Consider the following 27874-nt stretch of genomic DNA (forward strand, 5'->3'; position numbering starts at 1 on the left):
AGTTTGAGACCAGCTGGTAAATTCCAGGGCTACACAGGGAAACCCTGTCTCAAAAATGAAATAAAATGAAAAATAAAAAACTTTTCTTTTCCAAAGCATAAAATGAGCTTGAAATTATAACAGAATTAGCACTTTTTAAAAGCTGAAGCTGGAGAAGTGGAGTCTGGTGTTCTTGAAGAGGACTGGAGTTTGATTCTTATCCACCCGTTCAGGCATTTCACAACTGTAATGCCGCTTACATGGGATCTGATGCTGTTTTAGCCTCCATGCACTACAACTGCCCTCACATGCGAAAGTTCCCCCCACCCCCACCCAACACTATCACATAATTATTTTTAAAAATCATGTACAAGATTTGGGGGAGACAAACTGGGAATAGTCTGCACATGGGGAGCTCAGGGGTTACAGAAGAGGAGGTGACAAGGCTCTGGATGGTAGAGCCCGGACATTGAGATAGGTCTTTGCTGTTTCCTTCCTGATGTGTGCTGGCCCACTTCTGGAGCCGAGAAACAAAGTGACAGAGGAGTAGACGTCCACGCAGGAGGAGCTGCCAAACCAGCCATCAGTGCTCTGGGCTGTTTGGTGGAGAGATGCAGCAGGCATCCTGTTCATCCTCTAGTTCTCAACTTACTGAGCTCATGTTTTACAACAATGTCACTCGTCCATTGCCTGTTTTCAGCCCACCTTCTACACCAGAAGGTGAGATCAGTCGTGAGCACCAGTGCTTGCAAGTGTGTAGAAGACACACTATGAAATCAGGTGAAAAATAAAACTTCTACAAGAAACTCACTCTACACAAAAATGTTTGGAATAAAACCATTCCTACATCAAAGACCATGTAATTCCTCCTTCATAATTCAAAATACAGAATAAAAGCAACTCAGAAGCAAGACTTTTAGTTGGACAGACCTTCAGTTAAAATCTTAGTTTTTATGATGGTGTGTATCTGTGTGTATACACAAGAGCATATGAATGCATGTGTAGGGATTAACACTGGGGATGTTCCTTGATCATTCTCCACCTCATATATTGAGGCAAGGTCTTTTGCTGAAACTGGAACTCACTGATTCAGCTAGTATACTTCGTCAGCCTGCCCCAGGGATCCAGTCTCTACACCCCAAGTTTTGGTATTACAGATGGTTCACCCCATCTGCCTAGTATTAATATGGGTGCAAGGGATCCTAACTCAGTTCCTCCCACTGAGCCATCTCCCCAGCTCCAAGTTCTTAATGGTAGGTGAACTTGGACACAACACTTACCTTCTCTAAGTTTCACTGTACAGGGGATAAGGGTTCCTATCTCACTGGGATACCATAAGAAAGAACAACATCCTCTGTACATAGTGAGCATTCATGATGAAGTAATGTAGACTTGTGATCCAAATCCTGTCTGCAGCAAAGCACCTAGTTCTTCCCTTAATCCAAAGGAGTGCAACACCAACAGCCCCTGGGATTTATGTCCTAGTCCCACAAAATCAGGATGAGTTTGTGAAAATGAGGTATGCTCATTATTTCATTGTAGTATGTGACCATTAGAAAGGGTATCTCCTAGATCTATAGTTTCCAAAGAGCAAGTTCCTGTACTTGAGGTTTCCATCATCCGTCTGAAAAGAGACTAGTCATTACATTGGACATGCCCAAAGCACTGGGAACCACAGTAAACGAAGCTGCAGTGCTCCTGCCCCTTCTCTTCTGTAGGTGAGAGGAGGTGCCAAGGATCCCAGGTCTTCTGCTGCCTTGGTTTCCATGAGCTGCACTCATCCTGCTTCTTTGGGAGGCTTCCCTGCTGCCTATGAAAGCACCGTCTGCAGTGTTTCTTCTTGATTCCACTCCCTCCCTCCAATGCAAGAACTTACCCTTCCCTTTTTAAATTTTATTGGTATTTATTGAGCTCTACATTTTTCTCTGCTCCCCCCCCTACCTCCTTCAGCTCTCCCCCAATTTACTCCCCATGCTCCCAATTTACTCAGGAGATCTTGTCTTTTTCTACTTTCTTCTTCTCATGTAGACTATATCTATGTAAGTCTCTCTTAGGGTCCGCATTGTTGTCTAAATTCTCTGGGGAACTTATCCTTTTTTATGTCATCCCTGAACCACACCCACCTTCCCTCCCAGTATCTGCATTTAGATGTGTTTCTTACTACAAAGTTGAGCCTTGCTGCCCTTACCTTTTTTGTCTACAGAAGCCCAGAGGCCTAGGCTTAGTTTTCCAACCTGGTAATACTGCGGCTACAACAGTGCCTGGCACACTGTAGGTGCCTAATGAACACTTGTGATGTGCCCAGATGGGAACAGTGCTCTTAAGAATTCATCCATTGGGCTGCAGAGATGGCTCAGAGGTTAAGAGCACTGACTGTTCTTCCAGAGGTCCTGAGTTCAATTCCCAGCAACCACATGGTGGCTCACAGCCATCTGCAATGAGATCTGGTGCCCTCTTCGGGCCAGCAAGGATACAGACAGACAGAAGAACACTATACATAATAAATAAATAAATCTTTAAAAAAAAAAAAAAAAAAAAGAAGGGCTGGAGAGATGGCTCAGCAGTTAAGAGCATTGCCTGCTCTTCCAAAGGTCCTGAGTTCAATTCCCAGCAAACACTTGGTGGCTCACAACCATCTGTAATGAGGTCTGGTGCCCTCTTCTGGCCCGCAGGCATACACACAGACAGAATATTGTATACATAATAAATAAATAAATATTTAAAAAAAATAATTCATCCATTAAAGAGGTAAACTATTTTTAAAAAACTAGAGAAGCACCCATATAGTGGCATTTCATTTGTATTTTGGTAAATAAACATTGCCTAAGGATCAGAAAAGTTAAACAGCCACACTGGCCAGCCTTACAGACCAGGCTGCAATGACACACACCTTTAATCCTAGTTTGCCATAGAAAGCAGGCAGTAGTGGTGCACATCCTTAAAACCAGAACTACAAAGAATTATAAAAAAGGGACAAGACAGCTCCCAACACAATCTCATTCTGAGATTCCTGGAGGCAGGATCGCCATTTTAGACTGAGGTAGAGGTAAGAGCCAGTGTCTGGCTGCTGCTTTTCTGACCTTCAGGTTGAACCCCAATTTCTGTCTGAGTTTTTATGAACCATGCTTCCCACTCACATCTGTCTCCACTCTGCTGTCTCATCTTAACAACCACTCAAGAGTCTTCACTCTTCCCCAGCAATACCTCTGTTAAGACATTAGTTTCCACATTTAGATCCTCAGAAATAGTAAGAACATAACAGTTTTCCACATTCTAGTACTTGAGATTCAGAAAAAGGAACAGAAAGTCAGAATTGGATATAGAATTCAGATTTTTTCTTTCAGAGACACATTTTATACAACTTTCAACATTTATACTTTTAAACAAAATGAGCAAAAAATACACTGAGTGCTAAAAAAATCAAAACAAAAGTAATACAATTTTAATTTCAATATTTAAAAATACACAAATTAGGAAGTAAGAATTCTAAGTACAACTTTAAGCAAGTCACTTGTCTTCCCCTATAATAATATAAGCTACTTAAAGACTTACAAATTCAGAGTGAAACAGAAACAAAATAAATACTGTACACTTTCCCTGCCTGCAGGCAAAAGATGGGAAATACTGTTCTGAATAAAAACAAATGCTCTTAAAGCTTCGGCATCCCACTCCCAGCCACACCCCATTCCATTGTCACGCATGTTTCCGTAGTCCAAGGACACGCGCACACACTGACTGCCTACACACAAATGAGACACTACTCTGCACACAGCCCAAACAAGAAGAGTAACAGTCACCAGGGACCATGGACATAAAAACCAATAAGGAAAGTCAGGCTAGCAAAACATTACTACAAAACTAGTAAGTACCATAGCCAACAATTGTCCTGTTTTCAAATTTCACAGAGTTAAAACCCCTAAAACCAATACTACCCCCTCCCCACTGCCACCCTCCAATACCCCAAAAGAAACTTGCTGAAACACTGGTAAAGTTAGATGTTTCACCATAAATGTGAAAGTTCATACTATATAATCTCTTAAATGAACTTTTTCATCCTTTCCACAGCGTGAAACTGTTATGGCTTAATTATATTAAAAGTAGAAAAGTCTTTCCCAGAGGAAATACAGTCTGCAAAGATGCACATGCATTTCCTATCAGTGCTATGTCATACTTAACAACTGCATGACTCACCTGTGCAGTCAAGAGCTGTTTGTGGAAAAACTGAGGTTACAGCATTTGATTCAGTCTAACCATAAACTGTAAGGCCCTTAGTTTGGTTTAGGATTCTTTTGCAAGATAAAATAACCTTGGGGTTCACTTAACAAGTTACACCTCAGGTCCCTGACTATATTGTTTAAGTATATGCATGCTTTGTGAAAATGTTACTTATGAATCTTAAGAGGGAAAAAATTATTATAGGCAAGGAATCAACTCTACAGTTAATGTTGGCATTTCTTATCAAACAAAATCCACCAAAGAAATATAAGCATATTTCTTGGTTATTTTATTCCTGCAAAATAGTACATTTTCTAGCACTTATGATAATTGTTTTGGTAAAAAATATGGAGGGAAAATAGCTGATTACTGTGAATAGAAACAAAAAATACTATTGAAGACAAACTATTCTGATTAAGTTATACTTATGACTGCTTTCTGTAATGAAAAAAAGTGAATCTAGAGTATCTTGCATAGGTAAACTACTTGGAGGTCAAGGGCTACGTGGTAGCCAGGGTTTCATTAATGAATAGTGCAGAGCAGGTAAATTTGTGTGAAGAATCATTGGATACATCTTTAAAAGGTTTTAAACAAAAAGTGTAATGTCACAGTTAAGACAAAGCCTTAAGAAACTAGAAGGGCACCAAGGGTGACGGGGGAACCTAAGGGCTTCCTTCTCCAGTGAATGTTGTTTGCTTCTCCCCAGTAAAGAGAGAAGACTTACTACAGAAGAATAAAACCGTGGTGGTGAATATATGCCAGTTGCTTTGGAAATACATATTTGCTTTTTAAAAATCTTTTAAAAATGTTTATATAAAGGGTATCGAATATTTATTTCACTTATGGCATGAAAGCAAATAAGGGAAGGGTATTGGTAGTAAGGCTACAGAATGAAGGTTAATTATGCTGAACAGCAATTTAGGGAGTATACTAATTATTTTTTCTGTCTAGCTCCAAGAACATATATGGACAGCATCTACAAAACAACCAAAAAAAAAACAAAACAGGGTCTGTGTAAAGAAAAAGTATCAGAAATCCCAAAGCCACTGTGTGTCCTTAGGCAAATCTCTATCCTATCTAAGTTATATTGGTCACCCTTAATGACTAGCTTTCCCTAGACAAAAGATACGATGCTTAATTTTTTTGAGATTGCATTAAATAAAAGTCTAGGGTACCAGTAACAGTCTGAAGGCTGTAGCTCCTCTTGTTCTTTTTGTGGTGCTAGGGATAAAACCCAGGGCCTTTTACATATGAAAGGCAAGACCTTCTCTCTTACATAGGAAGCAATTAGTTTAATACATAATGGGAAACGAGTTTTTGAGAGACAGATTTGCATTTCTTATTTCTCCATGTGAAAACTGAAAATGCACACTTGCTATGATCCTTCTTCCTAACAGCAGTATACTAGGCCATACCATGATTCCTACCAGCTCTCAGGAAGTCTCTCACCATTGCAGAGCATCTTCTGAAGCAAGCCAACAGCTGAGCCACCTTTCTACACTACTCCCTTAACTTCTCTCTCTAGGCTATTAGTACCTAACCCAGAGTTGTCTTGGCAGAGTTCTTTTTCCTAGTCACCTTATGTTTTCCCTAGTCCATGGGTAGCTAACTCATTTTAAATTCATCACCTCTTTTAATCATTTGTACCTGAAGGGTTTGCCAAATCCTGGAGAACAGTACCGTACTAATTCCTCTTTGAAAAAAACCTAAAGCTAGCTTTTCTGTTGTGCTAGGTAATCATCACTGACTTTGATGAAAGCTCTTACTTCAAGCGTAAAATCTGATTCTAATTCAGCACCTTGTTAGAAATTTTTTCAGGTTTTTAGGTAGCATGCTCTGGGCATATATTAGATATCAAGTAAATATAATGAATAGAAGCAGCTTTCACTTACAGATTTCTCTAAAGATGTACTCGTCATCAGTTGTAACTTATTAATTCACTGACATAATAGCTGAAGAAAGTTGGTCTTCACTGAGTATCATTAAGCATTTTTATCCAAACTTACAAATAAGAAAACTAGGACTTAGAAATAAAATTCAGGGTTGCTCAGTTGACATAAAGGGCAGAATACAGACCAAAATGCAGGTCTTTTGATTCCTTCCAAGCTATACCATACCCTTATATTACCAACAGAAATGACTAACTTGTAGAATTTTTCTTAAATGTTAAAGAACAGAGACCATTTAAAAAAAAAAAAAAAAACTTCCACTTCTACAGTGGAACATCTCAGCTGAAACAAATGAAGTTAAACTGTTTTGCTCTGTTCTCCTTACAAAGAATGGGTCATCTTCTGCTTAAGTCTGCTTAGAAGTGAGAACTGCTGTAACACCCTGGAGAAGACACCGTTACAGGCAGACAGAGACTGAAGCTGATTCCTCTACAGGCTAACTAGGTCTGGGCACACAGCAGATGTCTCATAAATACCTACTGGTCTCATTTGAATAAATACAGTAAAATACATTAAAAAGGAATTAACTAGGATTAGTAACACAGAATAGTATTCAACTAGTATTTAAGTATTAAGCTAATTATTTGACTAGCCATATAGATGAACTTATTTCCTCTGAATTTGTGGTTTCAGTAGATTGTTCAATTTTATGTGCTTCAAAAATGAACTGTATTTATGAATTTCAATGTATTCCAAAGATCCTGAACTACTAAGCTGCCAGTTTTGTATTCTTAATTATTTACCAGTATTGGAGAGCATAATATTATATAATATTGTGATTTACAGTACAGTAGATTCCAGGTTAAGGGTCACTTAGTTGAATTAAAACAGGATCACTACTGCTATTAAAGCTGCACATGTTAGATCATTAGTTCTCAATTTTACACACTTAGCTTATAAGTAACTAAACGCTATCACTGCTGCCTTCTTACTTAAGCTGTGGTGTACTGCTTATAGATGAGACTACCTATTACTCCAGAGCCCAGATCCCAGCAGTAATCACACCTCAAGGTCCAGCATTTCTATGAGATAGAAGGACACATCACAGTTGGGGAACTATACAAGAGGTTTCACTAGAAAAGTCACTGGCTGTGTGGCTGAAATTTTTCAACTCAGAAAAAGATATATGGATTCTTTATTATGGGTTTTAAATGATCAAAAATGAATTCACAGTACTGTTATTTAAAAATTTGAAATACTGGCAACTCAAAATTAGTGTTTTATTAGCCTAAAGACACAGGGTGGATACTGGCCACAATTTTAATTCATAAAAATAAATTGTTTTAATTTTTATGATCAAAAAATAGTTAAAATACTTAAAAGTTGTAAAAAAAATTCCAACCCATTATAACTGGAAAAAGATGTGTGCCCTAACAATAAAACAGAAAACAAAGACATTACAGTGATATATTGTAAGAAGGCGAGGGACCAGTCAATCCAGAGTTTGGTATCTTGAGATACAACCTCCAGATGGACTGCCTTCTTCTCTCTACTAGTTATGGCATAGTGCAGGCAGGGGTTGAGGAGGCTACTACAGATACTAACAATTTCATAAAAATCCTTCTTCCTGACACCCAAAATAAGAGCGAAACTTTTGTCCAGACAATCTGGAACAAAAAGATCAATTCATAACTTCTTTATCCCATGAAATATTGTAAAAGACAGAGTAAGAAATATTTCTCTTTGGAAATATATGTTTTGAATGCAACTATGAAAGATAATGGTACATAATTCTTTCCTTACAACTTAATGCTTAGTGCAGAAGGAAAAGTCTAGCTACCTTGCTGAGTGAAAAAGACAAATCCATTATACAGCCATACTTCTCCATAAAAATAAATCTCACATTATCTGCCTATATTGTCTTTATAGGAATTTGTAAAATATGATACTATCAGACCCCCAGTATTATTTTTATGCCATGAGGGAAATTAGGGAGACTAAAAACTATTACAAGCAACTGAAAACTTGCATTTAGTAAAAGTTGTACATAAAAGAGATAAATAATTATTTTAACTAAAATTCAACCAGACACTTAAACCTCCATATGCTACTAGCCAAGACAGATGGAAGAAACTGCAAAAAAGCACCCATTTTTCTCCAAGTCTGTATTGAAATAATTCTTCAGAAAATTAAAAAGTAAAACACACACATACACACACACATGCACGCACACACGCACGCACACTCCCCATTCCAACATGCTTGCTTCTATACAACTTAATATAGTATAATCTTATTGTATTACGGCTTTTATGCAGATTTGAACATCCTAAATCAAACTGTATTTCTAAAAAATTATGTGTAGTTAATAAAAGCATGGGAAGATATAACCTGTGGTAGATGTTGGCTCTTCCAACATCAGCAGTATGAAGAAGGCCCTCTGTAATTATAAAGGTTTTTGGAAAAACTACGAACATGACATTTTAACCAAACTTATACTTTCCCCATAGGAAAAAGATATTAAAGCTGTTCTCTTTGGGACCCAGATATCATCAGGAGAAATGAAAATGAAACAAGCCTGTTTCTTTACATGTAGAAGAAAACCACAATGTCAAAAGAAATGAGAAATGAGGACTCTTTTATGTGGTTCTTAAACATTGGCTATGAAGGTGTTTCCCTGCAAAGAGAAGAGTCTTGGGTCATCTCAATATGTTGGGGGAGAGGGTGCAGTGGGAAGGTGGGGGACGTAAGGGAATCAATCAACCTGGATAACAGTATGCACCTTGGATGTTAGCAAAAGCGAAGCTAATAGCTTATAAAAAACACATGAAATATATAAAATAAAATGATTTCATATACATCTTAATTTAAAATAATTAATGCATCAAATCCCTGTTTAAGACTTTAACCTGAATATCAAATTTAAGAGTCCAGACTAGCTACTGTTACTGTGGCTCTTCCCACACGTAACACACACACTATCAAAAATAATTTAAAAACCTTCACATTCTTAAATCTAAATTAGTGAGATATTTCTCCAGAAATCTTCCAAATAAATAGCTTTAAAAAAGAAAGAATTTAAAAGCTGTTAACTTTTAAAAAAATCTGTTAAATAAATTATTGATAATTCTTTATCCTACTACTGAAAATAAATCAAGACACTACCAACAACAAACTTAAATTCAAGCCCTGACAAGAGACCCCTTTCCAGTTCAAGGCCTCTTTTTAAGGTTCTACCCTCCTTCTTCCTCTCCCAACCAGGTCCAAAGGGTTATTGCTGAGTGGGTGTGGCACAGTGAAGATGCAGCATCAGGTCCATTCTGTTCTTCAGGCAGTATTCTTACTGTACACACAAGCTGCTCCAGGCAGGGGACGGTGGACGGTGGAAACGCCAGGCTTCCACATCCCAAGACTGGCCTCCAGAAAGAAGAGTGACTGCAAGAGCAGCTCTGTCACACAAAGAAACGTGCATGGCCATTTCTGTTCAATTTAAGGATTTTCCCAAGACGTTGTTTGGCTGTTGCCATTCCTTTTTTTGGACGTTTACCTATAAAACACCAGCAACACTGTTAATACTCACAAAAAGTATATTTGGCATATAACACCTGGAAGACTTAAAAAGGGAGAGCTTCATAGAAGTTTGTTGGGTGTTCCAAAAGTAGTCACATCTCTGGACTTCGTATCTTAAAAATCTTTCCATGCTGGGTGGTGGTGGTGCATACTTTTAATCCCAGCACTTGGGAGGCAGAGGCAAGTGGATCTCTATGAGTTCAAAGAAACCCTATCTCGCAAAAAAATCAAAAAACAAACAAAACCTTCCACACATCACGCAAAATAGAAAGGCATTGTCCTCCTAAACTAGGCTTCAGCAACAAAGTACACTGTAACTTAATGCACTCCCCAGGAACCACTGCTCTTCTGTGCCTCAGGTCATGCTCTCTCTGTTTTCATTGCTATTTCTTCTGTCACTTGTCTCTTAACTCAGCCTAGTAAATTCATTCTTTTTAAGGCCCTACTTCCTCCTGAGCCTCAGAATGCCACTGCTGTCCCCTAAGACTGGCTTAAGTGTCCTCTCATTGTTACTATAGTACCTCAAGCCCACTGCTATTATGCTACTGGTCATAATGGAAGAGATGATGAGTATACAGCAGCAATTCTCAACCCTTGGGTCACAACCCCTTTGGGGGTCAAACGGCCCTTTCACCTTTATACAAGTCACAAAGATACCTAACCTGCTAATGTATAAAAGTTACCTTTTGTTGCCTGGTTGCTGATAGGTGGTGGGTTTGATGCAGGTCTCTTGGTGGGGTGAAGGGGCACTGAAAAAGAAGTTTCACCAATAGGCCTTTCTGGACTTAGACTGCCATTAGCTATTTGGCATGGCCCTGAAACCAAGCTGGGATTCAGCATGTACTTTCCATTTTGAATGCTTGAGTTACTGCTGTCCACACAATGCCTGCTTTGTGCCTTCTGACTGATTTCTGAAGAGCTTTCCTTTTTGATGTATTTCTGGCTTCTACTTAAGTCCTAAAGAAGAAGAGAAAGGAAAGTAGTTACATTTTTCAAGATTCAGATAAATGAGGTATTTTGCTCTTTGCATTACCAAAATCAACAAAGATGAGGAAATGAACTACTCAATTTTGGTTTTTTCCTTCTATATTATGTTTCATAGATAAAAAGAGTGTGTGTGTGTGTGTGCACGCGTGTGCAATGCCTGTCCATACATCAGGATGCTTATGTGGGGGCCAGAGGACAACTTGTGGGAATTGTTTCTCTCCTTCCATCATGTGGGTACCAGGTATCAAGCTGAGGCCATCAGTCTTAGTGGCAAGTGCTCTTAATCAGTGCTTAACAGTACCTACCCTTCATGATGGTCAGTTCAGTCCATAAGAGACTTAAAAGTTTGGAAGATTAGTTCTTACTTATTACTTGAGTTTTGAATTTCACTGGGTCAAGATCAAACAAGAGAAGTGCTGCCTTCTATCCAGAGACTCGGGAGGAAACTGAAACAGAAGCAGTGAACCCAGTTTCTCTGCTCATCATGGTTCTCATGCAGTGTGCTATCTTTCCACCATGTGGGCCCAGGAGTACCCAAGTCCTTAGGCCTTGTAGCAGGCACCTCTAGCAGCTGAACCTTCTTGCTGGCTCCCATTAGTACCTCTTTTCAAATACAGCTAGTATAAGTTCATCTCTACTATCTTTGTTTCCTAGAAAAATTCCAATATCCAGACCTAAGCCTGATTTTTCTTTTAACTAGAAGTACTCTGAGTCTCTTACAATAATTAGGTCAATTTGTAAGGATTTCCTTAAGTCTTGAAATTAACTGAGGTCATGAGTGACATCAAAAGAGAAAGGAACCGAATAGACACATGAAGTTTTAAGCAGAAAGCAAAAACAATATTGAACATCCTAAATCTCTTCTTTATATTTCCATTTGAAATATACCTGAGGATTAAATCTGGAAGTCCTATCAAACTGTTTAGTCCAGGAAGAAGTCCTCAAATCTTGATCTGCAGTCTTGTCATGGTATCCTAGAAAGTAGTTTGGATTAAGTTATCTTTGCACAAACTTATCTTAAAACTAACCCAGTACTCACAACTGAAAGCAAATGTATGCTGACATTTCATTTATATATTAACTATTTATTCACATACCTTTTCTTTTACTAGACTCCTTAAAACAAACAAAAATCCCACAGTTAGCAACTCTCAACCAAACTTGCTATGACAGGCTTTGTGCTAGATGCTAGAAGACCTACGGCACTATGGCCATATATTGTTGATGTGATGCAAACCAAATGCAATACACATCTCTAAAATGACATTTTCCATCAGGACAAAGGTATATATTTCCCTGCATTAAGGGACCAAACAGATTATAGGAAGGCAAAACGGAGCAGAAAATGGCAGGCAAACACAGATTTAAATTTGAGTTCTTCCAAATACCAATGCAACTTTAGACAAGCTATTAAAGCATTCCAAAGTTCAGTTTGCTCTTATACACTATGCAAAGATTTGGGGATCAAGTGATCCTGGGTTCAAATTCCAACAGATTTGAATAATACCTGTGTGAAGTGTGTAAAATTAAATCTTATCAAATCATATTTCCTTTTCATGTAAAATGGAGGTCAAGGTCCTGGTACATAGATGACCCTATTTATTTGGGACTAAACACAATTGCTACATGTCCTTTTCTCAATCCTAAGATTTTGGGGAAATAATATTTTTCTCTCTGAAAGCACAGGGGAGAAACACTAGGTGGCATTACTGACATGCTGTTTCTGTTACTTCCTTTTCAAAGAGTTTGAGAAAGCAGTCTCAGCCAGAAAGAAATTATGCAAAACTTATTTCTCCTCCCCAAAAGGAAAATGGACTGACTCTGCAGACCAATCAGAATATTTCCACTCTGGGAGCTCTTACAGTTGGGGACAAGAAAACAAGACTATCTTTGCAAGACGACAGAAGTACGCCTGTGGACACAATTCTCAGTCCCATGTCATTTACATTTCGAGTTTTAACATTTGAATTACATTTTAATTAATTATTGTGTGGAGGTCAGTCAGGCAACAACTTGTAGGAATTGTTTCTTTCTTTCGATTATGTGGGTCCTAAGGATCAGACTCAGGTCATCTGGGGATTGGCAGCAAGCCCACTGAGGCACCTTGCTGACCCACGTTTTGAGTGCTTATGCTTGCATCTTACATGACTATATAAAAAAGCATTTCTTAATGGTAAACAGCCCTTATTCATATAATCTCTAACCTCAACTAGGATCACAGCACTATTAAACTGGGAGTCATATATTACTTTTTATAAACTGATATTTGTGTTTCTTACCAAATTCTACTGGTTTATCACAGCGATACAGCTGACTAAGCTCAGGGTTACCGGTGTGGCAGCTGCTGGGATCCTGGAGAGAGTTCTTCTCACCGCTGCAGTCTGTGCTTTGTATCTGCCTCTGTAAACACGTGGAGTAGTGCAACCCTGCCATAGACAGCATGCCCTGAATAGCTTCTTCCTCTGTGCTCGTCGAGGTAGGACATTCCCTAAGGAGCAGGTGGTCCAAAACATAACAGTGTATTTCTTGTGATTAAATATTCAGTAAAACATAAAACTAAAGGTGTTTTCACAGCATTTACATCACAATACAAAACAACTACTACCACCCACAAGCCTACCTTTTAAATGGAATTTCATTTCTAGATGGCTTCTGGCCCTTTTGAAGGAGGTTCCTCACTACATTGGATTCCTCCTTAAAGTTTGATGTTATTTCATGTTTCTTTTCATCACCTGAACTTTCAGAATCTTCAGTGGCAAAATTAATTTTCTGAAATAATAAATCATTAAATGGAAACAAAGCTAAAAAGAAATTGACCAAGACTGTACAAACTAATTGAAATTTATCTGTTTAGAAGTTAGAATATGAATTATAAAATTATTTTTTTGTTTCACATCAAAACCTAAAACTTTGTAGTAACTACAGTAACCTACTAACGGAATACAAAACACAGTTACACATTTTAAGGTACAATAAAATATAACCTGTGAGAACATAAACCACATAAGAGCTCTGTGTAAGCAGATGAATCTCTGCCTCCACCCTTACCAGAACCTAACAAAAATTGCTTATGAATGTGACCGGGCACATGATGGTGTATACACACAGTAACACCACGGGAGACTGTGCTGCAGAGCCCAGAGATAAGCTTTGGGAAATCTATTATCAACCTTCTTCTACATGGGTGTTCATCATCCCACCAAATGACGCAGGAAGCTTGGGGTTCTGAGCATACCAGTGCAGTGCAATCAGGTCCAGAGTCTTCTGAATCAGAAACATCAGAATATTCTGATGTTCTATTCCTGAGTTCTGATTTCACACTTGTAAAAATTCCTGAAGAATTTGTAAAGAAAAGAAAGGACAAGAACCAGTCATTCAAACTTTGGGGCAAGGAGAGTAGATGATCTCTCAAGTCTACCCAGGTTCACGATGTCTTTCCGTCTCCCCTTTCTCACTGCTTTTCTTTCCTCTATAACTGACAAGACATACACTGACTAAGTGTATCCTTAGAATATCTGTGATATTTCTTTCCAGGAAAAACAAAACAAATCTTTAAAACTAAAATGAACTATAAGCTGCTTCTGACTTTCCCTTGATTTTGTTCTCTTTAGAGAACAAAAAGGCAGCTCTCAAAGCTCACTGCATTCACACTGGGCCGTTCTCTTCCACAGGCACAGCTGCACAGCCACTGTCCCGTCAGTTCTCAGTGACACACTGTCTTGCCCTGGCATGTGAACAAGACAGTTACCAACCACAGAGGACCAGACTTACTGGAACTAGTGGAAACAGATATTCAAAATGAATCCAATAGTACTCATTATGCAGAACACTTACTCGTCAAAAAATACTGTTTTTAATTACTTTTTAAATGAAAAGGTATATGCTGTTCTTGAAAACTGTCCAGGAATTAAGATTTACTCAAAGAAAAACTTCAAGGAGAAGATGATATTACTACAGTGTCTGATATTCCTATTATCACTTCACTTGATGACAACCAGTTATCATACCAGTAGGAGCTGCCTGTCAACAGTCCATCAAATAGCACCACACTACTTGGATTCCCACTAGCTGCAGATCACCCAACCACATGTCTCTTGATTATGAGAACCAAAGACATATTAGCAAAAGCCATATGTGAAATGAAGTTAAACTTGAAACTCACTTTGGGGAGTAGAAGCCATAAAGTACATGAGCTTTTTAAAGACAGGGAAGCTATCTGGGTCTTGCTGACCATCACATAATCCTTCACTGGTAATCTGCCCCTGGCTACCACACCTTATTTTGGCATTCATATTCAGCACTTTGATGATCGATGACCTATTTAAAAATACTTTAGATTTTCCAGCAGTGTTATAAATGCAAATGTTTTCAATCCTACAACAATTCAAACACCAGTGAGTTGCCCATTACCACATAGGTGGAAGAATGAAAAACATACTGTTTAGTGGTTTTGGAGATCCTTCACTTTCTGCCCCCTCTCTTCCTGAGCTCTCTGTTTTTATGTTTGCCTTCTTTGTTGGTTTCTTGTCTTCTTCATTTTCACTATCAGCTGTATAAAGACTCCGATCTGCAAACAGCTGTCTCTCATCTCTGTACCATAGAAGGAAAAATTGCATCAGAAATAGCATAAGGCTCTGTGTTCCCTTCCCCTCCATTCATTCAGACACAGTAGAGAATTGAGACCCTTTCACCTAATACAATTGGCTGTCCAATAATGTAGAGTGATTAAGTGAGATTCACTAAAAATTAATCTGGTAGTTTTGATATACTTTACATACTTAATTATTCTTCCATTTGTAAGCAGTAATCGTAGATCATTCTCTTTTGCTCTCCATTCAGGTACTGTAGAAGATGGCTGGAGATGTTTGTTGAATTTTCCATTCAGTATGTCCTTAAAAGTACAAAGAAGAACTGATTTACTCTCCACCTTCAGAAAGTCCTGATCAACTGAAAAAAGACTGCATACTGCTCCTCCTTCCATGGTCTTGCCGTGTAGAGGGATGGGCAGCTGTCTAGACTTGGAGAGATCTCAATGACCCAGAATCTAGAGTTCCTCGTTCCAACACATACAAATTGCTTATCTTTCAGCAGAGCCATTAGCAATAAAATCATTTTCTAATGTACGATGTAAAATCTGCATAAAGTAAATCCAAACACAGGCCTTTCTCACTGGAATCATATGGCCTTAGGCAAGTATCACCCTCCTTGATGAGTCCAGCTGTGGGGTTGTCTCACTCACCCTAACCTGGACCTCATTCCTTCCCAAGACTGTCTACTTCCACAAGGCACAAGAGCCATCACTTTATTAAAAGACATGATAGGAGCTGTTTTCTTTTTAACATATAAAAGATCCTCTTTGAGATCTTCTCCTTATTAATAGAACTTAATATAAGCTTTTCAAAATAACTATGGGTTAAGTAGGTTCAGTACCTCAAAACAGCATAATAGTATCAAATATAAGAACACATAAAATAATGACAATGTAACTTCTTTTAGTATTTTAAATCAGCAATAGCTCTATCTTACTTTATATTACTCATGTCAATCCTTTACTTAAGATGTAAAATTAAGGATGATGCAGATTTTATCACAAACTCAGTAGCATGATTTATTGAGGTGCCACTATACCACATACTCTTCCTGATTCTGTCCAGTACACCAGGACTTCAACTTAAATAGATTTATTCTTTGTTTTTTTTTATTGCACTATACATTTTTCTCTGCTCCCCTCTCCCCTTCTACCCCCTTTCTTGTGACCCCCACGCCAATTTTGATAGTTGAACTGGTTCTATTGGCTCAAGGACAGGCTTTCTGTGTTTGTCCAACTTACTGTAGTGCCTGGCAATACTAATTCAAAGCTGTGTTTTCATTTGATTTCTTTTTTTGAGACAAGGTTTCTCTGTAGCTTTGGAGCCTGACCTGGAACTAGCTCTTGTAGACCAGGCTGGCCTTGAACTTGAGTACTGGGATTAAAGGCTTGCGCCACCACTGCCAGGCCTTCATTTGACTTTTGTTAGTTAAGTATAAATTCAAACATCAACACCTGTAAGGCACTAAGCAAAGTAGCCAGCCTCTACTTCCTTGCTACCCTATTGTTCTGGGTCCCCTCAAAATACTTAGCATTAGAAACATGTATTTTGTTGCTGCAGTTTGTTTGAGAAAGGGTTTCACTGCGTAGCTCAGGCTAGCCTTAACTTGCAGTAATCCCCTTGCCTCAGACTCCCAAATGCTAGAATTATAGGAATGTGCCATCATGCCCAGCTTTAAATATTTTAATCTATGTCTCTGTCTTCCAACTTAAATTTTGATAAAACCTACATGGGTAGGGACTCAAGTTTGTTTGCTCTGAAACAAACTTTTTCAGAAACCAGAAAAATATGATATTTGGATACTTTTTAATTTTATTTATTGAATAATGAACATATTAGCAAATGAATGAACTCTAGGTATCTTAACACCACATCACTGACTAGAAAAATGAGATTCATGGCCCCTCACAGACAAATATTAGTCTCTATAAATCCACAGCAAAAACTAGCTGAATTGCTGTATGTACTACCCAAACACTTTTTGAATCCTGATATATACTTGCCTCCTCCCACGGACACATCTCTAATCTTCTGAGGACTTCCCTTGTATGGAGCTCAAGGATGTCTAGGTTAGAAGGAGTTCGGACATGATGATCTCGAAGTTTCCTCATCTTTCGCCGGGAATGATATGGTGAAGATGCTTCATTTGAAGGCCGTGAAACTGGACACACAGTAGGAATTCCCTGAGATTTAATTGGTTTGCCATTTTCTTCCTATAAAAATCAAATTCAGAGTATGTTTTATGGTAAGGCTTCTATACATATACCTAACTAAACAATTAACCATAAAAATACTTTAAAAAACAAACACATCCTATTCAATCATTTAAGACAAAGTTAAATCAAGTCCTCAGCTTTCCCGAGCTCTTTATTCCCTTCTCCTCCATATACTTTGTGAGCAATGCATTTCCTTATTTTATCTGAAGAAGATTTGGGGTAAGGGGAGCTGATTCAGCTTCTCAAGTGCTAGGATTACAAGCATGTACCACCACACCAAACTTTCATCTTAAATTTGTAATATTAAATCGGAGTTGACATTTTCAGAAATGATACTTCTGTTACTAAACTATCAATTTGGTTTTACTGTGCATGAAACACATATATGCACATATATGTCACAGATAATAGGTCATATATTGTATATATATTTGATAAAACTTTTGATAGAAAACTCATTTACATGTCATTACTATCACTCTTTAATAAATTTTTGCTACATCTGAAAATACATGAAATAGTCTATCCATTGACAGTAAACCCAGCATAGTGATCTTCCTTAGAGGTTTAGAGATTTAGTTCAGTAGTAGAGGGAACTTGCCTAACAAGCACAAGGCCCTGGGTTCAGTTTCCAGTACCAAGAACAAAAAGACATGATTGATATTTCTTAGATGTATACTACTTTCCATTCTTGACATCCTGGTTGTGCACCTAGCCTGTTACTGCTGAATCATGTCTCCAGCTCCTCTTCCCTTTCTACAGTCCTAATGTAAGATTAGGATTTATGTAATTTAATAAGTGTAAATGTAAATTACCTAATGATTATCTACCAGGTGGCCTCCATTCCACCGGTAAATTTCCTCTTATTTCAAACTAAACACTAAACAAGCAAGTTAGTTTCCAGAAGAACTATTTTAATGAAAACCCCCGTTTTTCAATACTGACATCAGCTCTTAAAAATGAAAACATTTCGCCTCATATATGGGCTTTTATCAAAGGCACTGACTTCTCAAGTTGCTCCAGTATTTTTGGTCAAGGGAGTCCCTGATATTCTTTCCAAACCAACCTCGCTCCCCTTACTGCTTTATCCCTTCCTATAACTACTTCACTTACATTCATCTCTAGGTAATTAAAACTAAATAGATCTAAACATCATAATGTGACTTTTGCTTTAATTTTTGGAGGAACTTAAGGAATTTACAGTAACTGGAACTATTCCTTTGCTATTTTATTATGCAACTTTATATTTTTCTGTAAGACATTAGAAGCCTATAATCTGTAAAGCTAACTCAGCTCACTATATTCCTTCACCAGTGTGAAAGTGCTTTCAATATTTACAGCAAGGTGGCAGATCCATTTGCTTCTCAAGGCAGATAGCAAGCAGACATATTTAATGATAACTTCTTACCTCTATTGCTCGAATTACTTTAGAAAGTTCCTTAATAAGATGTCCAGGTCTAACATTGTCTGGAATTTCAAAGGCATGTTCAGATACAAGCTGTATTTGGAGTAATAAAGATAGGAAAACCAAAGTCAATTGAAATTTAAAGCCCAACTTATTTCATAAAGTTCTCTACATTTTAAAGACTTGTTGATGTTAAGCCATTCTCAAGAGTTTATGTACTTGGTGGATTGATACCTAAGAAAATCCACATATCAAATAAAATCCTCTTATTTGTCTCACAGTGAATCTTATTTTATAATGCATTCTACACCTCAAATCCCACTGTGATCCTAAGTACAACTATTAATAAAGAAATTAAGCCTAACATTTAATTCAAAATGCGTAAGGATTTTTGTAGGGAACATTGACATTAAGTAATCCTTGTTTTTCATGGAAAGTATACTTTGAATAAATTTGAGTTAAAAGTTTAATAGTCAAAAGCAAATAAAAAAATACCATTAACAGGAACAAGAAATAAATTAGTAAGTGAGTATATCTACTAACTAAAAACTAGTACCATTATTTGTATGTCTATTTACAAATTATTTCTCTCCGTATCTAAGGACATTTGATTTTTGGACACAAACTAGTTTCATTTTTGCTTTATTACTGAATTGTTTTTAGTATAACTTGCAGAAACTTGTTAGCAACAATAACGTGCAATAGTGTTAATTCTGTATTCTGATACTGTTAAGTGCACTTGGTAAGCACGAACTCACCCTCATTATCAGGGTGACATGGATACTTCAAGCTGGATATCCCTCATCTGAGAAACTTGGGATTAGATACATTTTAGATTTGGGGGCACTTCAGATTTCAGACTGGAGATGCTCAGCCTTTTACAGGTTATGGATGAGTATTGCCATACTACAGCTGAGGGAACTGAAACACTGACATTATGTAATAGATTCACAATGACACAGCTGACTACCAACAGAGATAGGATTTGATTCTGAATATCTGACTCCAGAACCCAAAATTTTAACCAGTATACTGAACTGCCTCTTTTATCTTTGAACAAAATTACTAAAAATGTAGAAATGTTTTGAAATACACTTTATTTACAATGCCTAATAATACTTGTAATAAAACTAACTATGCACAGAAATCATGTATGATGTTTTTAGGATGAATTCTAATCTAGGGCTATTAAAACCAAACTCCCAAGCAAGATGCAGGGACTTTATTTTTAAAACGTTCTCAAGGCAATGCTAACACACATCTGAAGCACCCATCCAAAGCCTCTACCAGGAGACAAAGGCACACAATTTCTACAGTTTACATTTCATCATGTTACACAGCTGTTAACTTGCTTATGCTTTTCCTCCTCACACACATGATAAAATCTGACAGTGGAAGGCATGTTTTTAACTTTCCTTTATATTTCTATAGCACATTGCCCTAATGGATTTGTAGCACTAATCCTAAATTAAAATCCTAAAGTGAAATTTCCTGGAGTATAGGCTAGTACTTACTGTTTCCCAGTATTTCCTTTTAAAAATTTGTATTATTATTATTATTATTATTACTGGAGAGCGAGAGAAAGAGAGAAGGGGGGGCATGTGAACTTTGTGGAGTTTCCTTTGACCTTTACATTGGTTCCCTGTTCTCAGGCTTACACAGAAGGTGCTTTCTAGACAGTAAGTTTCTCGTTGGCTCTCCTCATTTCCCTTAATAGCAAGAATTTTATTTTAAATGGATAGCAAGCAAATCTGGAAATCATCAGCACATATATTTATCAATCATATTATTTAAGATCATGTGTGAAGCTCCATGGAGTTGAAATAAGAGTTCAAAAGCTTAGTGAAGAAAACATGCATACATTATGCACATTAGTTTTAAGTCTAAGTACATAAGAACGTGCTACAGAAGCAGAAGGGAAGTAAAAGTAAATACTTTTTACTTTTAACTCCAAATGCAGATTTGGATGAACTCTCAGAAAAAGCCTGGGATAACTGAAAACTATTCCTTTCTTTCATTTTTTTATAAACCTACCAGTGGCAAAGAGTGGGACTTTTTATCCTAGCCCCACCAGTTCTTACTGTGCAACAATCCTTTTCTACACTATGGATATGAATATGTCAGCTAATAAAAAGCTGACAGGTCAGTAATTGGGCAGGAAGTTAGGCAGGAAGGTCAAACTGAGAAAGATGGGAAGAAGGAGGGCAGTCAGGAGAGACACCAGCTAGCCATTGAGCAAGCAGGACATGTAAAAATGAGGTAACAAATTATGATAACCCTAACCATGAGTCACGTGGCAAAGCACAGATAGAAATATGGGTTAATTTTAAATATAAGAGTTAGTTAGTTAGCCTGAGCTATCAGCCAAACATTTATGATTCATATTCAGCCCCTGAGTCAGTTATTTGGGACTGGGTGGTCAGGACAGGAAATGTCCGTCTCCAAGTTCTCTTGGGAAAATTACTTAAATGGGGACACCGCAGCACCCAGACCCCACACGCAACTCTAAAGACTAAACGAGGTCACACATGTAAAGACAAAGCACAGTGCTTGACTGCTTGACATGCTAAGAGCTGAACATGGCTTGCTGTTACTCTAGATCACCCTGCTTGTTTCTTAGTGTCAAATACACTTGCATTTTGCTTTTTCAAAAATAAAGCCAAAGCTCTTGATTCTCTAACCAGAATCAGTACATCTGTATATAGTATGTCAGAGTACAAACTGTATATGAAATACAATTTCATTCCTTTTACAACTAGCATGTGAAGGCTGCCCACACAATAAAAGGACCATTTTCATGACTTGCCACAAAAACCCAAATAAACAAACAAACAAACAACAACCCCCAGCACAGCACAAACACTTACTTCTTTTCTCACCCACGCTTTGAGGGCGGTGTGCAGCGCCTTCACTCCCTGCACTAAGTAGGTCTGAGGCTGGAACCCATCTTCTTTCAGTTCTGTTGGGATGAAGTAAGGGAGGGAAGGAAATGTCCTAAAGTTTATAAAAGGATATTTCGAGTATCAAACTTAACAGCACCCAAAACAGGACAGGAAATAATCAATTCAAAAGGCAAGAAAGAAAAAGAAATTGAACTACATTAAATATAATGACACTAAATGTTTTTTTAAACAAATAAAAATACAGAAAAGTTTAAAATAAAACAGTATGAAAATGATGTTAAGTTTTGAAAAGAAAGTTGAGATAGCTGTAGTAATATGTCATCATTAATAAAGCATCATTTCAACACGTTCAAAAACTCAATTCACTAGGAAAACATTTAAAATTTCAAGCCTGAAATATATAAAAAAAGAAAAAACAACAAAATACAATAAGCAATTTCACAATTATAGTGGGATATTTCTAACATAAATAGTAAACAGAGTGGACTGAAAAAATAGGTAGACAGATAATTCAACTCAAGCAATATAAAATCTGGTTCAATATTCATAAGCAGGATACTGCACCTAGAAATTGCAAAATGCACATTTTTCAGACATACTCATTACACTTACAAAAATCATCTGCACTGCAGGGACAATAACGAGGCCTCAACAAATATCCAATGATCTTAATCACTTAGATGCTCAAAAGCGCAATTAAGCTAGAAATCAACACCATAGATAACAACAACAGATAACAAATGATTAGAAATTTTAAATTACAGGCATTAAGAAACATATAAACTAAAAGATTTTTTAAAAATTGTTGGGGCCAGAGAGATAGCCTAGCAGTTAAGCGCACTTGTTACTCTTCCAGGACTGGGGTTCAGTTCTCAGTACCACATCAGATGACTCAGAACTACCTCTTAACTCCAGCACCAAGGGATCTGATGCCCTTTTCTGGCTTCTGAAGACACATGCGTGCATATACACACATTTAGACATAAAGACACACATATACGACAGACCCACACCCTTTCCACACCAAAATAAGTAGATAAAACATAATTTTAAAGGCCATAGGATAGTATCAGTTTGAAATTATATGAAATTTACAAATAGAAAATATTACTGCCATTCAAAACATGGGTGATGAAACTAAAGAAAAGGATTATTGCAGAAGTGAAGACAGTAGTTAACTACAGAAGAGGAGGCAGATGGAACTTAATTATACTGTAGGGGTGGTACCAAGACCTGCTTGGATGAATGCCCATGATGATGGCCAACATATATATATATATATATATATATATATATATATATATATATATATACACATACACATGTGTGTACCTAGCTTAAAGAAGGCTGTTACTCAGGTAATTGCTACTCAAGTTAAACAAAAATAACTTAACTGATGTTTTGAAAAACGCCTGTTTAGCTGGACAGTGGTGGTGCATGCCTTTAATTCCAGCACTTGGGAGACAGAGTCAGACAGATCTCTCTGAATTTAAGGACAGTCTGGTTTATAGAGCTAATTCTAGGACAGTTACAGTGACATAGAGAAATCCTGCATCAAAAATCAAAACAAACAAACAAAAAAATCCTGTTTCAGGACTGAGAGTGTAGCTTAGTGGTGGAACATTTGCCTCGTACAGAAGGTCCTGGGTTTGTCCCTACCACTACTATTAGGCTGAGCCATGTGGAGTTGCCATTGCCAGTATTTGACCATACTGAAATATGAAAACAATTTTACATGACTCCACCATGGGACTATTATAAAATAGTATGCTATATTTATAAAAGCACTAAAATGCAAAGTACCTAGGAATAAATCTATCAAGATATGTAAGTGCAAAGTTTACAAAACTTCAAAAGACATTAAAGAAGACAAGACTCAAGACGCTCCATGATCATTCTTCAGCAAACTCAGTGGTGACCAGGTGTGGTGATACATGCTTTTAATTCCAGCACTGGGAAGGCAGAATCAAGCTAATCTCTTGAGTTTGAGCCAGCCTAGTCTACATAGTGAGTTCTGGGTCAGACTCACCCTGTCTAAAAAAGTAAGAAAAGGGAAAGAAAAAAAAAACTCAATAATGAATGTCATAGACCTCAGTATTTCTGAACCGTTTTTTTTACATGATGTGACAAAATACTAGTTATTTCTAAGAGTAAATTGGTGCTACAATTTAATGAGCAACAATATTTCAAATTTCAGATAAACTTCTATTTTGTTCTAAAAGGCTTCTAGGCTTCTGAGTAGAAAGGATGTGTGGGGATGGGGGAAGACAGAAACAGACAGAATGAGTATGAATTAGTAGAGCTTCATCTAGCTTCATGATACAAACTTTATGTCCCTGAGTCAGAGTAAGAGAAAAGAGGCAAGAAAAAGAACTACCAACCAAATGTAGAACTTTAGATTTCTTAACTGGAAAGTTCAGGAATTAAACTTTATTTCTAAAACAAAGACACTTACAGCTACTTTTACAAGCGTATAATACATGTTCCTGCTGTTCTAGACTTGAACTTGGAGACTATGTTCAAGGGAAAAATCAACAACAACAACCTGGTCACTGAGAAATGGGTACAATCCACAGCCATCCCTTCAGCCAAGAATAATAATAGAGTCAGAGATTCACACTAAAGACTCATTTCTAGAGCACAGGTTGTTCCTGTATGGTCTTCCTTATCTGAGGGGCCCTAACCTATTATACACATACTCCTAAAACTGCCACAGCATCTCTCCTGACACAAGGACTCACTGTTCTCACCTTTCCGTTTGAAGTAAGGAGGTGTCTTTATAATGGTTTCATTCTTTTTCATCATTTTGTATGTGTGCAAGCTGAGAGGACAAACGCAGAATTGGTTCCCTCCTTTCAACTCCTATGTGGTTCCAGTGTTCAAGTTTAGGTGGTCAAGCTTACAGCAAGCACTGAAACACTGAGCCATCCTGCTGGCCCCCCTTTTTTCTTAACTTTGGAAGGAAATGACCCCAGAGTTTTACTGCATGCGCGCGTGTGTGTACACATACACTATACTACAAATTACCTTTAGTTTGTTACTTTTTTCATTCCAACTTTTCTTCTTACATAACTGTTAAATATATAAAGAAATAAATGTCTAGATTTTAGACCACTGTACATCTATCTAAGAGTTAACTGTAACAATATTATTATTTGGGACTAGAGATGGTAAAACAGTTTAATAGCACTTGCTGTTGTTGCAGAGGACCCAGGTTCATTTCCTATTACCCACATGGAGGCTGTGGTGGTGTGAATGTAAGTGACTCCCATAGGCTGCTGATAGGGAGTGATACTATTAGGAGGTGTGGCCTTGTTGGAGGAAGTGTGTCATTGGGGGTGGACTTTAAGGTTTCAGAAGCAAGCCAGGCTCAGGGTCTCTCTCTTTCTACTACCTATAGATCCAGAACTCTCAGCTACCTTTCCAGCCCCATGTCTGCCTGTATGCCTTCATGCTTCCCACCGTAACAATAATGGACTAAATCTCTAAACTGTAAGCCAGCCCCAATTTAATGTTTGCTGTCCTCATAAGAGTTGCTGGTGGTCATGATGTCTCTTCACAGCAGTAGAAACCCTAAGATAGTGGCCATAACTACCTGTAACTCCTGTAAGTTCTGAGCAATCTCATGTCCCCTTCTCTTACCAGGTGCACACGGTGCCCAAACATACAGAGACAAACACTCATACACATAAAATTAAAAAAAATATGTAAAGAGTATCACCATTTGCAAACTAATTAGAAAAACAAAACAAATTATATTCTTACTAGCACAGAGAATGAAAAGCAGAAAATTATGGATAAAGTTCCATTTAATCTCCAACTTGACTGGTCAAACATTAAGTCAAAATACAAAATTTTCAAATTGTACCATGTAAAAAATATTTCCAAGTATAAATACAACTGGGTTTTTTAAAACCTTTTTTTTTTCGTGTGGAAGTAGGAATTGAGTCTAGGGCCTCATGCCTGCTTATCAAGGGGCTATATTATCTCCAGGCCTCTTACTTTGAGACAAAGTCTCATCAAGTTTCCCAGTCAGGTCTTGAACTTATAATCCTCCTGTCATAGACTCTCAAATAGCTGAGTGGAATTATACGTCTGTGCCTCCAGGCCAAGCTAAAAATGTTTTTCTTCAATTGGGATTGTATGCTAACAAGTGAATTAAACTAGATAGCATAATGGTCATATTCAAATGATGGAAGAACAAACATCCAATGATTTAGAACACACAAATTGTTTCCCTATTTTCTTTTTAAAAGTGTACTAAGATGGGGGGGGGAGTCTCACTACATAACCTCAGCTGGCCTAGGACTCATTATGTACCCCAGGCTGACTTCAACTCAGAGAGGTCTGCCTACCTCTGCCTTGTGAGCACTGAGGTTAAAGGCGTGTATCAATCACCATGCCTATCCCACACCACTCTAAATTTTTAAGCAAGTGTTTCAGAACAAGTGTTAGGTAGTAGTCTGTCTAGGGACACAAGCTACATTGTACAGGCCATTCACTCTTATTAAATGAAATGGCTGGGGGCTGGAGAGATGGCTCAGAGGTTAAGAGCATTGCCTGCTCTTCCAAAGGTCCTGAGTTCAATTCCCAGCAACCACATGGTGGCTCACAACCATCTGTAATGGGGTCTGGTGCCCTCTTCTGGCCTGCAGGCACACACACAGACAGAATATTGTATACATAATAAATAAATATTTAAAAAAAAAAAAAAAAAAAAAATGAAATGGCTGTTTCGGTATTTGGGTCCTGATTTCTAAGAATAAGGAGGGGGTCACTACCTCGGGATCATGATCCCTTTGGGGTCACATACTTGATATCTACATTATGAATCATAACAGCAAAATTACAGTTATGAAGTAGCAATGAAATAATTTTATGGTTGGGGGTCACCACAGCTTGAGGAACTAACTGTATTAAAGGGTCACAGCATTAGGAAGGTTGAGAACCTGCTCTAACTGCTAAAAAGATTCTTAGCAGGGGAAAGAAATACCTACTTTTTTAAAGAGGGGAAGCCAGACTGGAGAGATGACTCAAAAAGTTAAGAGCATCTACTATTCTTGCAGAGGACCTGAGTTCCCAGCACTGTGCTCACATGGACAACTCCCAACATACATTCACATAATTAAAAATAAAATAATTTTAAAAGTGAGGGTGACAGGGCTGGAGAGATGGCTCAGAGGTTAAGAGCACTGACTGCTCTTCCAGAGGTCCTGAGTTCAATTCCCAGCAACCACATGGTGGCTCACAACCATCTATAATGAGATCTGGTGCTCTCTTCTGGTGTGCAGGCATACATGCAGACAGAAACGCTGTATACATAATAAATAAATTAAAAAAAAGGGAAATCTAGCAAAGGGTCCCTGAAGGAATTTGCGAACACATATCTTATCATACAACAAAGTATACAAATCACTCATTACCTTTCAGGGTTTCCAGCAAACTTTTGGCTACAAACCAGCATATGGCTTCAAAGAAAGGGAATTTGAAAAGATCTGGTGTTTTTAGTCTTTTCTCCATCTCATAACACCTAAATGAATAAAATTTGAAGAACAGTTAATATTAATACTAGCATTTCAAAGTTAAATAAAGGTACTCAACTGAAAATAAACAGGCCATGATAAATATGTTTCCTTAACAACACTACTTTTTGATAACACTGAATTGTGATCTTATGCAAGTTCTGATCCTGACCTTAATAAATTTGCTAGTCTACTTAAGAATTACATTGGGTACTGTAAATAACACTTCTTGGGATTTGGATCCTAATTTTAACAAAAAAGGATCTTATGAGGGTTCCACTAATAAAATAGTAGGTTCAAAGATCAGTTCCATATGTTGGACAACACTACCAACAACACCCATAAATGTTCTCTTTAGGCTCTACAAAGCATTCCAGATCAATACTTGACACCAGTCAAGGTATAAAGAGAGGAATCACAGTTTGCACAATACTGGTCTTCTGTCAGAGTCCTAACAACACATGTAGAAGAGGCCATCTCTTTTCCAGAAATAGCTAAGGTACAAAAAGATTAAAACTTATATCTGGCAGGCACACAACCTTCCATAGCCCCGTGCTCTTTAAGAACCACCACCTCCTTTTTTAACTGCAAGGACAAAG

General features: G+C 37.6%; 1 protein-coding gene and 1 long non-coding RNA gene across 4 annotated transcripts in view; one reads left to right on the forward strand and one right to left on the reverse strand.

Annotated features, from left to right (window-relative positions):
* LOC119806666 overlaps positions 1-15798 on the forward strand; it is a 30703-nt gene extending 14905 nt beyond the window's left edge. The window contains exon 4 of the long non-coding RNA XR_005284253.1: positions 15480-15798. This is a non-coding gene — a long non-coding RNA (uncharacterized LOC119806666). The remainder of the gene's footprint in view (positions 1-15479) is intronic.
* Kdm7a (lysine demethylase 7A) overlaps positions 8705-27874 on the reverse strand; it is a 101829-nt gene continuing 82659 nt past the window's right edge. For all 3 annotated transcript variants that reach the window (XM_038318527.1, XM_038318525.1, XM_038318528.2), the window contains 12 exons: positions 27177-27283; positions 21718-21809; positions 18854-18943; positions 17233-17442; positions 15419-15531; positions 15079-15230; positions 13876-13973; positions 13261-13409; positions 12920-13128; positions 11529-11614; positions 10337-10610; positions 8705-9630 (listed from right to left, as the gene is read on the reverse strand). In XM_038318527.1, coding sequence (XP_038174455.1) covers positions 9536-9630; positions 10337-10610; positions 11529-11614; positions 12920-13128; positions 13261-13409; positions 13876-13973; positions 15079-15230; positions 15419-15531; positions 17233-17442; positions 18854-18943; positions 21718-21809; positions 27177-27283 — 1675 coding nt within the window. In that variant the 3' untranslated portion in view covers positions 8705-9535. The remainder of the gene's footprint in view (positions 9631-10336; positions 10611-11528; positions 11615-12919; positions 13129-13260; positions 13410-13875; positions 13974-15078; positions 15231-15418; positions 15532-17232; positions 17443-18853; positions 18944-21717; positions 21810-27176; positions 27284-27874) is intronic.

The sequence above is a fragment of the Arvicola amphibius genome, chromosome 2 (assembly GCF_903992535.2).
Source record: "Arvicola amphibius chromosome 2, mArvAmp1.2, whole genome shotgun sequence".
Classification (NCBI taxonomy): Eukaryota; Metazoa; Chordata; class Mammalia; order Rodentia; family Cricetidae; genus Arvicola; species Arvicola amphibius.